This window comes from Psammomys obesus, unplaced genomic scaffold (genome assembly GCF_907164565.1).
Source record: "Psammomys obesus unplaced genomic scaffold, mPsaObe1.curated_primary_1811, whole genome shotgun sequence".
Lineage (NCBI taxonomy): Eukaryota > Metazoa > Chordata > Mammalia > Rodentia > Muridae > Psammomys > Psammomys obesus.
Genome location: NW_026585504.1, coordinates 59,170,845 through 59,186,559, shown reverse-complemented (window position 1 = coordinate 59,186,559; position 15,715 = coordinate 59,170,845). Strand labels below are relative to the sequence as shown.

At 47.7% G+C, this 15,715-nt stretch overlaps 1 protein-coding gene across 2 annotated transcripts in view; it reads left to right on the top strand.

Moving 5' to 3' along the window:
- Cfap221 (cilia and flagella associated protein 221) overlaps positions 1–11,860 on the top strand; it is a 68,522-nt gene extending 56,662 nt beyond the window's left edge. For both annotated transcript variants that reach the window (XM_055604666.1, XM_055604659.1), the window contains 5 exons: positions 402–560; positions 808–899; positions 4,722–4,814; positions 9,966–10,058; positions 11,604–11,860. In XM_055604666.1, the coding sequence (XP_055460641.1) occupies positions 402–560; positions 808–899; positions 4,722–4,814; positions 9,966–10,058; positions 11,604–11,712 (546 nt within the window). In that variant the 3' untranslated portion in view covers positions 11,713–11,860. The remainder of the gene's footprint in view (positions 1–401; positions 561–807; positions 900–4,721; positions 4,815–9,965; positions 10,059–11,603) is intronic.
- The last annotated feature ends 3,855 nt before the right edge of the window (positions 11,861–15,715 follow it).

Genomic DNA, 15,715 nt, shown 5'->3' with positions numbered 1-15,715 from the left:
TATTTCTGTGTATGCTAGGGGGTGGGGACAGGAGAGGACATCAGACCCCTCAGAGTTGGAGTTCCAGTGTTTATGAGCATCCATTTGAAGGAAGCATCCTCCAATGTGGATGCTTGGAGTTGAACTCTAGTCTTCATGGTAAAGCAAGAAATGCTCCTCGTGACGTCAGCAAATCTACATAGCACCTAATGAAGCTATTAAGCTGGAAAATGCATATATAGAGATTGTGATGTTGGAAAGACAACTGAAGCTCTGCTTCTGTGCTCCAGTTGTCTAGAAAGTTGCCATGGATTCCTATTGTTAGTGCTAGTGGGAGCCACAGAGAGCATTGCTGACGCCTGTCTCATGCCTGGTGTGAAGATGGGTAAACACCATCAATCTGGTCTTCCTCTCTTCCGCAGAACCCCAACCCAGGACTGTTTGCTGTGAAGCACCCTCTGACTTATGCAGAAACTCTGATAGACTACCATCTGTGCTCTCACCCCAAGTACAAGTTCACTCAGGAGACCCACGTAGGATCCAGCATTCCTGTTACCCAAAAACACTTTCTCCATCATAAGGTAACGTCAGTCAGCCCCAGGATCCCTTGGCAGAGCTGGCTCAGCTCTTGGTCTCCTTTTTATCCAGTCCGGGATCCCAGCCCATGGAATGCTGCTGCCCACAGTTAGGGCGGGTCTCCCTGCTTCAACTCATCCAGTTTTTGAAAAGAGACAGTCCCTGAGGTGTGTCCCCCTAGGTGCCTATAGATGCTGTTAACAGTCAGGCACCCCCTTTTCACACCCTGCCCCGCACCACCTTTCACCGCAGGATATAATTCCTGGAACCATGAACTGGAAGAAGTTCCAGCCCCTGGTGTTCTCCTCCTTCTCTGACTCCCCAAGGACGGAAACCACTCAGAGGTAAGCTGGGAAGTGGCTGGCCTCCCGGGGTGTGTTTGCACTGTAGATTACAGAGGCCGGGAGGCCTGGAGACTGGGGTTAAAGGCTAGCCTTGACAAATCACACTTTCATACGTGAGGGAGGGGCCTGCCTATCAGGGAGATACAATGAGAGACAACTGGTTTCCATATTCTGAATTTATCTTAATCAAGACATACCTTTTAATGGTAATATAATGCGGGCTAATTGGCAGAGCTTCAGCAGATAGAGAACTAGCTGCTCATATAATTCTGCTGAAATATCCATGTCTATTTTTCTTTTTGGTATGTGTGTGTTTACCTATGTGCATCCGCTTATGGAGACCAGAAGACAATCTTGAGTAGTTTTCATCAGAAACTGCAACTTCTTTCTTTCTTTTTCTCTTTCTTTCCTTAATTTAATTTAATTTTAGATAAGGTCTTTCATTAGCACCTGAAGCTAGCTGATTCCACTAGCCAACCATTAGTCCAAGGGAGCCTCCTGTCTCTGCTTCCCTCCACTCTGGGGATACGGATGTTCACTACCAAACCCAGCTTTTTAAAGTGTGTTCTGGAGCTAGAACTCAGGTTCTTGGGATTAAATTTAGGTCTGCAAGCTTGCATGGCAAACACTTTATATTGAGTCATTTCCAGGACCCTTATGCAGTATATTCTCCATTACAAAGTGGGGGCAGTGATGACATCGTCACTGGGCTGTTCCAAATGGCTGCATGAAAAAGTGTCTAGGATCTGCCTGGTGCATGCTTTCAGTAACTTTTCGACTTTCCGCTAAGCTCACAGACGTGTGCAATCATTCTCTTACCACTAGATGGCAGCAGCAGCCCCCTAAATTAACTCATTTTGCAGGAAGACTGGAAGGCTTTCATTTCTGTTGCTGACACAAAGCACCTTAGGGAAGAGAGGGTTTGTTTGGGTTGCAATTCCAGGTTATGTTCCATAACCACAGGGAAGTCAAGACAGAAGCTTCGAGCACCATCACATCCACAGTCAAGAGCAGAGACAGAATAGAGTCCTTGCTCGTTTGTTCTCAGCTAGCTTTCTCCTCTCGTAGAGTTGAGGACCTGCTGCCTAGGGAATGGCGCCACCCACAGTGGGCTGGGTCTTCCTACATCAATAACAATCAAGAGCTCCTCCAGTACACACACAGGCAGGCTCACAGACAAATCTGATGTAGAATCATATGGTAGCTGGGGCATAACCCAGGAGTAAAGTTCTTGCCTAGCATCTCACCCCTGCAGTAGAAAAAAGTGACTTGTAATCAGTAAACTAGACTCAGCAGTGTCCGGGATTGTGCCTGGACTCCAGTGCACCCACTGTTAACAAACATGGATTGCAAGCATTAAGCATTAGCCAATTCATCTTTCCAAAGCAATGTCCTTAGAAGCATCTCCCAAAGCTGTTCTTTTAGTGGGAAGTCAGGAGGGAGTTGTTGTGACCCTGAATAGCCACACATTAAACATGAAGGTCACCTCAAGGAAAACACTCCTGCCATGACTTTTTGCCTTTAGCTTCTGTGCCTGACTGTTCTGTTTGGGCCACTTTGTTTCAGATAAACTGCCTTTGCATACCAGCTCAAAAATCAGGAGCAGGGCCAGGTGGGGGTGAGCTCAGCTGCTAGAGTCCTTGTGTAACACGCATAAAACCTTGGACTGCGTCCCAGTGCTGTAGAAACTGGAACAGGTGGCACACATCTGTAATCTCCGCTCCGGGAGGTGGAGGCAGGAGGACCAGGAGTTCTAAGTAATCCCCCGCTTCATCGTGAGCTCAAGGCCAGCCTGGACTACCTGAGACCTTGTCTCAAAAGAAAACAAATCTTTATTCTTTTTTATTATGGGTTTATACTGGTTGTTGTGCTGAAGGGCATGCTCTTGTTTCTAAAAGCAGTTACAAACAATAATGGTAATTATTTTTGTAAATTCTGTATTAATCCATTCAGGGTGCTATAACAAAATGCTACATTCTCCATAGGTTATAAACAGCACTATATTCCTCATAAGTCAAGGCACCAGGCAGATGTTGTGTCTGATGAGGGCTTATTTTCTGGTTCACAGACAGGACCTTCTTTTCTATTTTTATTTATTTCACGTGTATGTGGGAACGGTACACTCAGGCCACATCACATATGTGGAAAACAGAGGACAGCTGGCAGGAGTCTGTCCTCTCTTCCCACCAATAAGTCCCAGGATTCAACCCATGGCATCAGGCTTGGTGGCAGGAGCCATGTTGCCGGCCCGGAAGCCTTCTTGCTGTGACCTCCAATGGTTTTGTCTCCACACAGCATCACTTAGGAGTTGGTTTCTATGTAGGAATCAGAAGGAGACAGACACCTTTAAACTCCAGTAAGTTCTGCAAGTCCAGGTTTTATCCTGGAGGGAAAGGAGCAGGCCACAGTGCATTTGTGGAGGTCAGAGGGAAGTTTGCAGGAGGCAGTTCTCTCCTTCCACCATGTGGCTTCTGAGGATCAAACTCAGGTGGCCAGCCTTGGCGGCAAACACCTCTCCCTGCTGATCCATCTCACCTGCTGTCCTCCCCACAGTCGTTTTGTATCATAAGAATCAAAGGAGTGTTGAGGAGATGGCTCAGCATATAAAGTAAACGCTTACTAAAGAGGCACAAGAACTTGAACTCAGATCCCCAGCATTCAATCCACAGCACATCTCTGCAGTCCCAGTGGTGGGAAGTGAAGTCTGTGGATCCCTGAAACTCTTGAGCAAATAATCCAGCCAAATCTGTAAAGTCTTGTCTCAAAAACTGAGGGCACAGAGCAATCAAACTCTGTTCTCACACGAGTGTGCACACTTTGCACATTTCACCTACATGCACATGTGCACATATCCACACAAGCGCGCGCGCGTGCGCGCACACACACAGTCAAAGCAGTTCACTAATTTTATCATTGCTCTCTGGTAGACTAAGAGTGTTCAGCCTCTGCAGACATCCATGAAATCTAAGCATGAACAACACCCAAAGAAATTCCCTAGTCTGGTAATTCCCGAGTTTACCGATCTTACAGACAAGTCAAGTGCTCAGAACAGCTCCAGGAAGTGGCTTGTTATCACTTGGACTTAAGCAAGGACATGAAAATGAAACAAAACAAACCAAATTCAAACACCTGATCACCATCTACCACTATCCCCATTTCAAGAATAGAAGAAAATGTTACCACACACACACACACACACACACACACACACACACAAACAAACACACACACACACACAAAGGGAAAAGTTTTACATTTACATTTTTATTCTATGAAATTCTCTCATTTGCTACCTCATCATCACTCCAGACAGGTATGGACACTGGAAAGGGTCCAGCTCCCCACATCCCCTTCCTTCTTCTGGAAGAACCCATTCTGTTACAGGAGTTCTAATGTTTGGGTGGAATTTTTCACTAGTGCACAGGTTAGGGGTCTGGAGAAGTGACTTGGCAGTTAAGAGCATGATGCACTCTTCCAGAGAACACAAGTTCAGTTCCCAGCATCCGTTCACAACTGCCTGTAACTCCCAGCTCCAGGGGACCCCAAGCTCAGTTGGTAGGCTGCTTGCCTAACGTGCACAAAGCCCAGGGTACTGTACCCAACACACAGCAAAAACCAGCACAGCAACGTGCTCCAGGCCTGTAATCCTAGCAGGAGGTAGAAGCAGGAAGATCAGAAGTTCAAGCTCCTCCTCAGCTGAGTGTGAGTTTGAGGCTTATGTGGCATATATGAGGCCCTGTGTCAAAACACAGCAAATCGCACAAAAGCCAGTGTGAGTGCTGCTGCATCTGTGGTCCTCACTGCTTGTGTCATTTTCCACAGAAATGACTGGTACAGTTCCCTGATGCTACCCACAGATGTCCCTACCCTGCTAGAAGCCTTACCCGAAGAAGACAGATTGGAAAGTACTGAGCGGTATTCTTCTGATTTTACTTTGGGGAATTTAGTGTGTGAGGTGCTATGTTTCCATGTGAGGTGCTGTAAGGGGTTGTTGGAGAACACACAGCACCTGAGAGTTTCCTCAGAAGGAGCAGGTAAGGCTGAGCCCAGCTGTGCCCAACTCGTGGTACAGAATAGACTCTCCTGGAAGTTGGAGACATGAGGATCAGGGAGATGGCTCGGTTAATAATGTGCTTGACATCAAGCTTGAAGACCAACTTCAGATCCTCAGCACACATATGAAAAGCTGGGCGTGGGGCCAGAGAGATGGCTCAGGTGGGTGCTCCTGCAGAGGACCCAGGTTTGACCCCAGTCCCCACATGGCAGCGCACAAACACTTGTAACTCCGATTTGGGGATCCACTGCCGCCACCACCTTGCCTCTGTGGGTGCCAGACAGATGTAGTACACACGCATGCAAACAAACACTGATAAATTGGGAGGGGGGAGGAAGCCAGCCACAGTGGCCCACACCTACAACCCCAGTGCTGAGGCTGAGGTCATGGACACGATCAGATTCTTGGTGCTTACCAGCCAGTCGGTCTAGCTGCATCAGGGCACTCTGGGTTCAGAGAAGGGTCCTGACGCAGTCAATCAATCAGTCAATAAAGGTAGAGATCAGTAGAGGAATACATCTGACACTGACCTCAGGACTCTCTGTGCATGCACACACTCACATACACACAAGAAATATAATCTGGGAGCAAGGTATTTGCTTTTCCTTTCACTAATCCAGCAACTAGTGAGCATTCATCCTTCAATCTATCTAGAAACCCAGCAGCAGACAAAACGGGAGGGATGAAGTAGGCGGACTCAGGCTCAGGCCCAGAGCAGTCTCTGTACTGTGAGCCCTTTGGTGTGACGCCCAGACACCACCTGGGGCAAGTGTGTGTGTGTGTGTATGTGTGTGTGTGATGTCCAGTTTCTGAGGACTGAACTCAGATCCTCATGTGTATGCAGCAAACGCTGAGCCATCTTCCCAGCCCTGGTTTTCATTCTTAACCAACCCAAACTTTCCTGATCTGAATTCTACCATAAGTCACCACAAAACAAAACAATCCTGCTAGCTCCGATAGCCACTGGTAAGCACTCCTCAGTGTCACAGACCAGGATCCAGGCCAGCCTGCTCACTGAGCACAGGAAATGGTTTGTCGTCACCTGGAGCAGCATCTCCTACCCAGTACACACTCAAAAATATTACTTGTGACAAACACATACTGTCTGGATAGTCTCAGCACATTTCCATGCAAGATTATCAATTAGGGAATCCTAAATATCTGAAGGCATGTAGCCAGTTCCTCTGACACCTGCCCACGTGCTCTGAATGCTGACAGAACACGAGCATGCACACTTGGAAGTAAGAGCTACAAAGGAAGATTGAAAGTTCTACCCAAAGCACAGCCCAAGGTCTTTCCTTTTTGCTTTTGTTATTGTTGTTTTTTGGCTTTGGATTTTTGAGACAGGGTTTCTCTGGGTAGCCCTAACTGTCCTAGAACTTGCTCTGTAGACCAGGGTGTGCGTGTGTGTGTGTGTGTGTGTGTGTGTGTGTGTGTGTGTGTGTGTGTGTAGGCACACAAGTTCCACAGTATATGGGGATATCAAAGGTCAGATTGTGGAGTCAGTTCTCTCCTTCCCTCACCTGTGCCCCAGGGATGGACCTCAGCTCTCCAGACCTCGTGGTGAGCACCTTTACCTGTTGAGCTCTCTCTCTAGCACACGTAGGAGACCCTTTCTTGAGAGTACTGCAGGATGCTGTACTTGTCCCTACTTGATTCAGGCTGAGAAAGAGTCCTGTCTGGCCCTCCCCTCTTAAGGAGAGAGCAGAGCCAAGCAGAACCAACCCCTCCTCCGCCCCTCGCTCATGTGCACACAGTTGTGACTCCGTTTCCCCATCCCTGACACAGTGCCCACTGCGTGGGAGTAGAGTCTCAGAATGAAATGAGACAAAATGATGCCAAGAAGGAATCTAATAATCAGAACATAATGCTTCCCGAGCGTCAAATGTATGCCAGGCCGTGCTCGGCGAGCAGTGCCATGGGAGGCCCACGATGAGGTCTCCTTGTTATTTATGCCCCCGGACACCCGTGGAGATGAGGAAGCTGCTAATAATGGGGACTGGTGTTTGCAGACTCACCTGTGTAATAAATGCTTACTCTCAACTACATGACACTACAACGGCCTTTGGCAGGTTTCAAGGCTGTCTGCTGTAGGAGGGGCAGCGTGTTCACATGTCAGGGAGGCACGTGAGTATATAGGTTTATGTGTACACGTGTGTGTGGGCATGTGGAGACCAGAGGTCAACCTGAAGAGGAGTCCCTTGGTCGCTCTCTACCTTGTGTTTTCAGACAGGGACTCTCACTGAACTTGGAACTCACCAAGTAGATGAGGCTGCCCAGCTAGCAGGGTCCAGGGAGCTACCTGCCTCTGCCTCCCCAGCACTGGGATTACAAGCCTCGGCCACTACGCCCAGCTCTTTACCTGGGTGCAGAGGATGGAATTCAGGTCCTCGTGCTTTCCTGGCCAGCACTTTCCCAACTCAGCCATTTTCCAAGCTCTCAGAGGTGCTTTCCCTAGTGGGACATGGCCAGGGCCACCTCTGTCATGAGTGGTGGCTAGAAAAGCCATTCCCATTTGTAAACCCAAGTCTTGAAGCTATTGCTGTCTTTACTGCTCTTGGCCACATTTCAATTTGATGTGGCAGAAATGACTTTTCCAAAATGCCATTGACCTTTTCTCCTACAAACACAGAATATTTGAAACCAGAGACTGAGTTTCCCAGCCTCCCCCGAGGCCATGTCCTGCCCTTGACTTGGCCTTTGCACTTGGGACATCAGCAGATAATAGGCTACTCTGGAATCGGTTTACCAAGGGGAGTGAGTCTCCACACACTCACTCTCCACTTTCTCCAGCTAAAACCCAGCTAAAGCAGTCAGGGACCCAGGTTCACCAGCAAACAGGTCACAGGTCAGCCAGCAAGCCACAGCCCTTTTGCAAACCTGGCCTGCAACCTGTGTGTAAAGTTTCATTGTAGCCAGCCACACCTCTTAATTTACATATTTTCTATGCTTCCTGTGACAGTTAACCTGCGTTGATGTAGAATTATGAGAGAGACGAGCCTCTGGGGGTGTCTCTGAGGGAGTTACCAGGTTGTGTTAATTGACATACACCCCTCAATTGACATACACCTCAATATGGGTGGCAGCATTCACTGCGCTGGGAACCCAGGCTGAGGAAAAGGAGGAGGAAAGCTGAGCACCAGCAGTCACCTCCCTCTGCTTCCTGACTCCAGATACAGAGTGGCCAGCTGCCTCAAGCTCCTGCTGCTCCACCTTCCCCGCCATGATGGACTAACACTCCCTTGGTGGCTTTTGTCAGGTATTTTATCAGAGCAATGCATAAGTTACTTTAGGGCCACACGGCCAAGCTGAGTAGTTATAACTGAGACCCAGCGCCCACAAAGTCTTCAAAGAAAACATTTGCTGCTTTCATAGTGCTCAGACTTTCTCATCACTTTCTGGGCAAAATACCCAAAAAAAACACCCTCAGAGAGAAAGGGTTTGCTCTGGCTCATGGCTTTGGAGGCCCATGGTTGGCTGGGTCCATTCCTCTGTGCCTGGGACAAGATACATCGTGGAGACAGGAGCCTGTGGCTCAATGGCCAGAAAGCTGAGAGAAGAGAAACAGGCAGTGTCTGGGGATTACACATCCTTCGCAGGCATGCCACCCGAGAGCTGCTTCATCCACCAGCTCCCATCAGCCACGAATATCATCAATTATAAATCATCAATGAATTAGACCACAGGTTAAGTCAGAGCCCCTTATGAACCAACACTTCAGAAGCCCCCACCTCAAAATTTCGCTGCTTTAGGAACCAAGCCTACAACACAAGGCCTTGGGGAGGGGGTTCACAGGCTAGTATAAAAAGCAACTGAAAGATACAAATAAACTGGGTCAGACTAAGGCAACCGCTACATAGGTAAAGTGATTGCCACACCTGCATGATGGCCTGAGTCCAGATTTCCAGAACCCGCACCGAGGCTCAGCACAGCAGCCCATATATGAGACTGGAGCTTTGCTAATGCAAGGTGGAAGGTAGAGGCAGACATCACCAGGCCCTCACTGGTCAGCTAGCCTGGTGCACAGCAGTAAACAGCAGAGACCCTGTCTCAAACAACATAGAAGGTAAGGTTGTGACCTCCACATGCCACAGCATACCACGGTACTCACAGCTCACACACACTCACACACACATGCACACACAGAGACAGACAGACAGAGACAAAAACTTGAACTTCTTTCACTAAAGCCTGTTTAGAAATAGACTGTTCACAAGTTGACCCAAACTCAGAAAGACAAAAATGTTTCCTCTGACGTGCAGATCCTAACCTAGAATGTGCACATATACACGCGGAAGCTGGTGAGTGTAGGTGAGGCTAAAACTCTAGCGAGGAGGTGCAGAGGTTAATAAGAGGATGCGGGAGCAGGGGAGACAGGTGACAGGGCCCGTGGGATGTGAAGGAGGCATTATCTAGAGTGGGGATGCTGCAAGGGGGGCAGGAGTGGCAGGAAGTAGGGGGGACGGTGGGGGGCGGGGCAAGAAAACCGGAAAAGCACACTCTGCTGTAAAATGCATGATGGTTCTCAACACATTATACGTTGATTTTTAAAAATAAAAATTTCAAAAGAAACGCACTGTTTGATTTCACGGCAGCTGCGGGCTTTCTAGTTATCTGTGGCTTTGGTTCTATTTTAATCCCATTGTGTCCAGAGGACGTCATCGAATGAACTCCAATCTTTTGAAACCACTTGGGCTTCTTTACTGTGGAGACACAGAATAAATGCCGAGATCCTGAATGGATAAACATTCCAGGTGCACTTGGAAGAATCCTGAAATCCGTGACCCCCCTTTTAAAAACAGCTCTTTATTCACTGGTTATAAATATCTGCCCCAGCCTCGTTGGCTGGCGGAGGCTGTTTGTCTGCCCTCGGCCTCCCAGAGGCTCATGGACCAGGCAGAAGCAGCTGCCTGGCTGCTTCTTGCCAAAGTTCCCAAATGATCTAATGCTTTATCCTGTTTTCATGCTGAGAAAGAAGAACCATTTCCACTCAGTGTCTTCTTCCTTTCCAGAGATCTCTGTGAGCAGGGCATAGAATTCACGCTGACGCCAGAAATGATCCAAGCCGAATTCCCCATGGTGAACAAAGAAGCCAAGAAAGAGAAGTAAGTGGGTGTTTGCACCCTGGATAAGACATCCAGGTGGAGGTCAGAACTGTCATGATGTCTGAAGCTAAGCATGTCAAGCGTTGGTAGAAGCAGATCTCCAACGCTTCAACTCTTGGATGTGTGTCATTTATACACAGTCATCTCCTTCAAATGCTTTCACAAGTAAACCTTTAAAACTTGAACCCCCGGGACTGATGATTGAGTGGTTAAGAGTGCATACTGCTCTTTTCAGAGAACCTGAGTTCAGTTCCCAGCTCTCTCATCAGCTCAAAACTGCCAGTAACTCCAGCTCCTAGAGATCCAGTACCCTCTTCTGGCCCTTTGAATGCTTCATTCACAAGCACAAACCCACAAACAACTGTGCACACATACATTTTTAAGATAACAATAAAATATCTTTATAACTTGAATCCAGATAAGGGAAGAATCAGTAAGTGCTCACCGAGCAATTGCAAGAACCTGAATTTGATCCCCCAGAACCTATAGTTTGCTTTAATCCCAGCACTTGAGAGGATCTCTGGAAGTTCAAAGCCACCCTGGTTTATATAATGAATATTAGGGCTACTTAGAGAAACCCTGAATCAAAAATAGAAAAAAAGTAAGGCATGATAGTGTGTGCCCATAATCTCAGTACTGGGGAAGCAGAAACAGGAGGATTGCTGGGGTTGGCTGGCCAGCTTAACTGAACCAGTGAGCTCCAGATTCCGTGAGAGACCCTGTCTCAAAAAAAAAAAAAAAAAAAAAAGGCAAAGAGCCCTGAGTAAGACATTCAATGTGAGAGTCTGGCCTACACACACACACACACACACACACATGCAAACACAGCTATTGCCAACTGAGCATTGAGATGGTGTCTTGTAGAATCTGTGACTGGTTTCTCATTTCACCTGCACATGGTGCAGGGTGTCAGGAATGACCAGAGCAGGAGGTGGAGACTTCCATTCAGAATCTACCCACATAGCAAACTATGTAGCTGAGACCCAAGACCACTTCTAGTCACTTAGGAGCTGAAGGCTCTCACTGGTTAGCTACTGACAAGTATCATTAAAACCTTTTTTCTATATTAAAGCAAAAATACCCAATCTTCATCTGGGTGGGACATCTGGGTGATTTGCATGTTTTTTTAAAAGTTTATTTACGTGTGTGTGTGTGTGTGTGTGTGTGTGTGTGTGTGTGTGTGTGTGTGTGTGTTTTGGTTCTCCCCTTCCATGATGTGGGTCCTAGGAATCAAACCCATCTCAAGACAGGGTAGCAAGTACCTTTACCCACTGAGTTATCTGTCCAGCCTCTAAAGTCTCTAATAAATGCATTCATTAATTGATTTTGTGTGCACGCATGTATATCTATGTATGGGTCTTCGTGCAACATGGTAAACAGACATGTGGCAGCCAGAGGACAGCTTGCCTCTCTCCTTCCACCATGTGGGTACCAGGGATGGAACTCAGGTCATCAGCCTGAGGATAGTTGCCTTCACCCACAGAGTCTAGCTGGCTTGACTTGACTTGGGTGTCTTAGTGTATCTTTGTTGTTTCCTGTATCCAGGGATGTCAAAGACCAAGCCCAGCCCTCAGAGAAGGCGGGAGAAAGGGTGCTGGAGGAGATGAAGGCTCTGCAGAACAAAGCTCTCAACACATACTTGATTCTAGAATAAAAGCCTGTTCAAGTCAGTTGCCCATCTCTGCCTTCAAAGGTCACTGAGGTCCGCTGAGTCCATTTACATTCAAGATATTTTCAGAATTAAAGTTTCTAATGACAAGAATTGAAAGGCAGATGCCTTGTTTGTAAATTATATTTTTTTCTTTCCCGAGAATAAAAGTATGCTGTTATGATGGCAATGCTGGGAGATTCTCAGTGCAAGACTTCGTGCTGGAACAAAACATTCCTGAGCATGGCCAGTGTCGCCGTGACAAGGGACTAAGGACCAGGCTGGGGAGATGGTTCAGTCAGTAAAGTTCCTGCCTCACACGCATGAAGTCCTGAATTTGATCCCAAGGACCCACATAAAATGCTGAGGATAATGGAACACAGTTCCAGTCCCAATGCTGCTGGGCAAGAGACTGGGAAAGCAGGGAAGATCCCTGGGGCTCGGTGGCCAGGCAGTCTAGCCTTATTTGATGGATTACAGGCCAGTGGGGGACCCTGTCTCAGAAAATGAGCTGGACAGCACCCCAAGGAATTATACCTGAGGTTGGCCTCTGTCATCCACACACACACACACACAAGTACTAAGCCAAGCATTCCTATAGCTGTTTCTGGGAGTATTTTGTGGTGTCCAATAGCTCTGGGAGGGATCTGACTTCCCACCTCTGTCCAGAACCCCTCTTGGCCTTAGTCACCACTTCCAGGAAAAGCCACATGGGGGGAACACTGGTTCCCAGAGTAGCTGTGCTGTTGGCAGAACCTGGGTCAGACTGGCACTGGTGTGAACATTGTGAGACAACTAGAACTTACAGACATACTTGGGAACAGCTGCATAGTGTCTGGAACTTTTGGAATTCCCAGAAGCCCATGGGGCAGGAAGTCATTGCAAAGATGCCAGGAATCCTGGTAAGCAGGTCTTTTGGATGGAGGTGGCTGGTGGGGGATTGTTTTGGTTTGGTTAAGTTTTGTTTTTTTGAGACAGGGTTTCTCTGTGTAGCCCTGGCTGTCCTGGACTCGCTTTGTAAACCAGGCTGACCTCGAACTCGCAGAGATCAGCCTGCCTCTGCCTCCCTGAGTACTGGGATTATAGGCATACACCACCACGCCAGGCTGGTAACCAGGTCTTCAGTTGTGTTTGCCAATGGGACTCCATTCTTATGTGCACATGAGGAAGGCTGATGGTGTCTGAGCTCTGTCATACTCATAATTATCCAAGTGTATTTGGATATGTTCTTCTGGTCCCTGTTCTATTCGTGTATGTATATATGCAATTACTTGTCTTGTTGCTGCAACAAAGTACAAGACAAATCAACAGAAGGAAAGCTCCTTTTGGCTCATGGTCCCAGGGACTAAAGACGTGCCATCAGGTGGGGAGGGCACGGCAGCAGGGGCATGGGGCAGCTGGCATCCACAGTCAGGAAGCAGAAGGGAGTACTTGTGCTCAGCTCGCTCTCTCCTTTTCCTTCACTCCAGGACTCCAGCCCATGGAGTTGGGTCAGTCACAGTTAGGGTGGGTCTCTCCACCTCTACTAACCCAGCCTGGAAACTCCATCACAGATAAGCTCTGAAGTTTGTGTACATGGAGATTCTGGGTCTCATCAAGTAGAAGATCAAGATTAATATCAAGATTAATCCTCTATCTTGTTTGATATCACTTTGGCTTTCTGGCTCAAGCTTTGCTACATGAATTTAAATCTGTTCACATGTCAATGTGTTTTTGTGTCTGCCTCAGTTTCCCCACCTATAAGTAAACACTAATTTCTTTTATTTCTCTCCCAACTTTTCCAGACCTTGCTAGGACTACCACCCCTTGGAATAGTTGCATTGACTGTGTTGGGGATCTTGTGTCCTCTAGTGGATGCTACAAGAAATACATCTCATGGCTTGAAAGTTGGAACCTCAGTTCCTACTGAACCAAATCACCTTCCAGACCATCCAAAGAGCTCCTCACCCCTGTCCCCACCCCACCCCTTCAGATCTCCTGTAGATTAAAAGAGGTAGGGAAACATCACCTGTGTTTAATTCTGCAATCCATACCAAGTTCCTTCATTGCAGCCATTGGCCATATGCTGTTCAGAGATTCTCTGGGATCAAGCACTCAGATTCTTGGAGACAGTGGATGGGACAAGGGTTGGCATCGTGCCTGGAGATCTCAGGTGCTGCACTTGCTTCTGGAGATCAGGCAGCTCACTTTCTCTCTCCATCACTAACATTTTTTTCTTACACTTACCAACATTATCTGTTAAGTTTAAACTGGGGGCTGATCAGGACACACAAACCCGTACCTTATGAAGACCCTAGCTATGAATCCGTAACAAGCTTCCCAGTCCAGTAGCAGTACCCCAGAAAAGAAATGCTGACTTCCAGACCAGATTCCTCAAATTAAGCCCATCGGCAGCCACCCCACCCCACCCCACCCCCACCAGCTTGTTCTCATAGGTGATCCTGGGATCCCTGCTGCTACAGAGAAAGACAGACCTTCTTCCTAGAGCCTGTGAGTCTGTAAATAGGCTCTTTAGGTGTCAAGATGACTGAGCTTGACAGGCACCGGGAGACATACAGACCTCGGACTGCCAGACTCTGGCACGAGGGGGCTAGGCATTAAGGAAATGCACCCCTCCTCCACACCTCCCCATCTTCTATCACACAGCCTGAGTCCTTCCTTCCTCTGCTGATGTGAAACTCAGTCCCGAGTGAACAGTAGAGCTTCGGCATGACTACACTGAAACTCTTTGCAAAGCGCGTGTGGCATCCACCATGAAGACGGGTTCTATAGATTGACAACATGTGATATCCAAAGGGTCTGGGAAAGTGGCTGTGGACTCGACTCGGTTATACAGATAACACAAAGGTCACCAGGCTATTAATCACCTCCACTCCCTGCCTTCTGGTCTGACAACAAGTTATACATTTTTGATCCCATGAGCAAGCATAAGACCACTACCATAATTTTTAGGCCAGATTTGAAGCAAGAATTCCCAGAGAAGGGTGACAACTTATGTTAGTCAGGTGCTTATAAAGGCAAAACCCATAGGTTATGTCGGTCCCACATTTGTCCAGTCAGGGGCAAGCATGCACCCTGGTATACTTGCTGCCTGCAAATCCCCCACCTATGTGTAAACAAGCGCACCCTGTGCAGCCGTAAACCTTGTTTAAAGCATGCAGGTTGTCGTCACTCATGAACAGCTAGCTCTCAGCATTCCAGAAGTTATCTTGGGCAAGTGGGGCTTGCAAATTAGAGGCATTCCTGCTCTATGGATCTCTTAAGCACAGTGATTGAAACTTAAACCATAACTTTAGCCAAAGTGGAAGTTTCTGGGTTTTTTTTGGAAACTCAGTTGTGTCATGTCAATATGTTTTTTGTTATGGCCCCAAGTGTGGGACATTGGAATGTTCCCCTCACCCCCAGGAAAACAGCCCCCGTGGAAACAGTCCCTGTGAAAAGGTGAGCAATGATTGTTGCTACTTTGGTTTTCGGGAGCTGGAAACATCCTCGTGTGGACTCTGAGAAGGGATGCATAGAAGCACACAGTGAGACAATGCTTTGTGCATCTCTGCGCTTTGCAATGGTTCAGACTGCTTTGCTGGGTTTTGCAGAGAGAAACACTCCAGAGAACTTTCCGTGCTTCTTTGCCACTTCAGCCAGTGGTGCTGATTTTGCTGAGTGGCACCTTCGCTGTCACTGCTGCTTGCTGCTTGCTGCTGCTGCTGCTGCTGCTGCTGCTGCTGCTGCTGCTGCTTGTGCTTTGCTTTGACTGGACTGCGGGTATCCTGACCACTGAATTTGGTAATCCCCAAAGAACCCATCGACGCTTATCAGCAGAAAGTAGATAAAAAGAGGTCTTCAGCCCCTTTCCCTACTAATCTCCTATGTAAGGTTGGGGGATTGGAAGGGAGGTAGAAGCATAGGGCTGGAGAGATGGCTCAGAGGTTAAGAACACCAGCTATTCTTCCAAAGGGTCCTGAGTCCAATTCCCTGTAACCACGTGGTGGCTCATAACCATCCATAATGA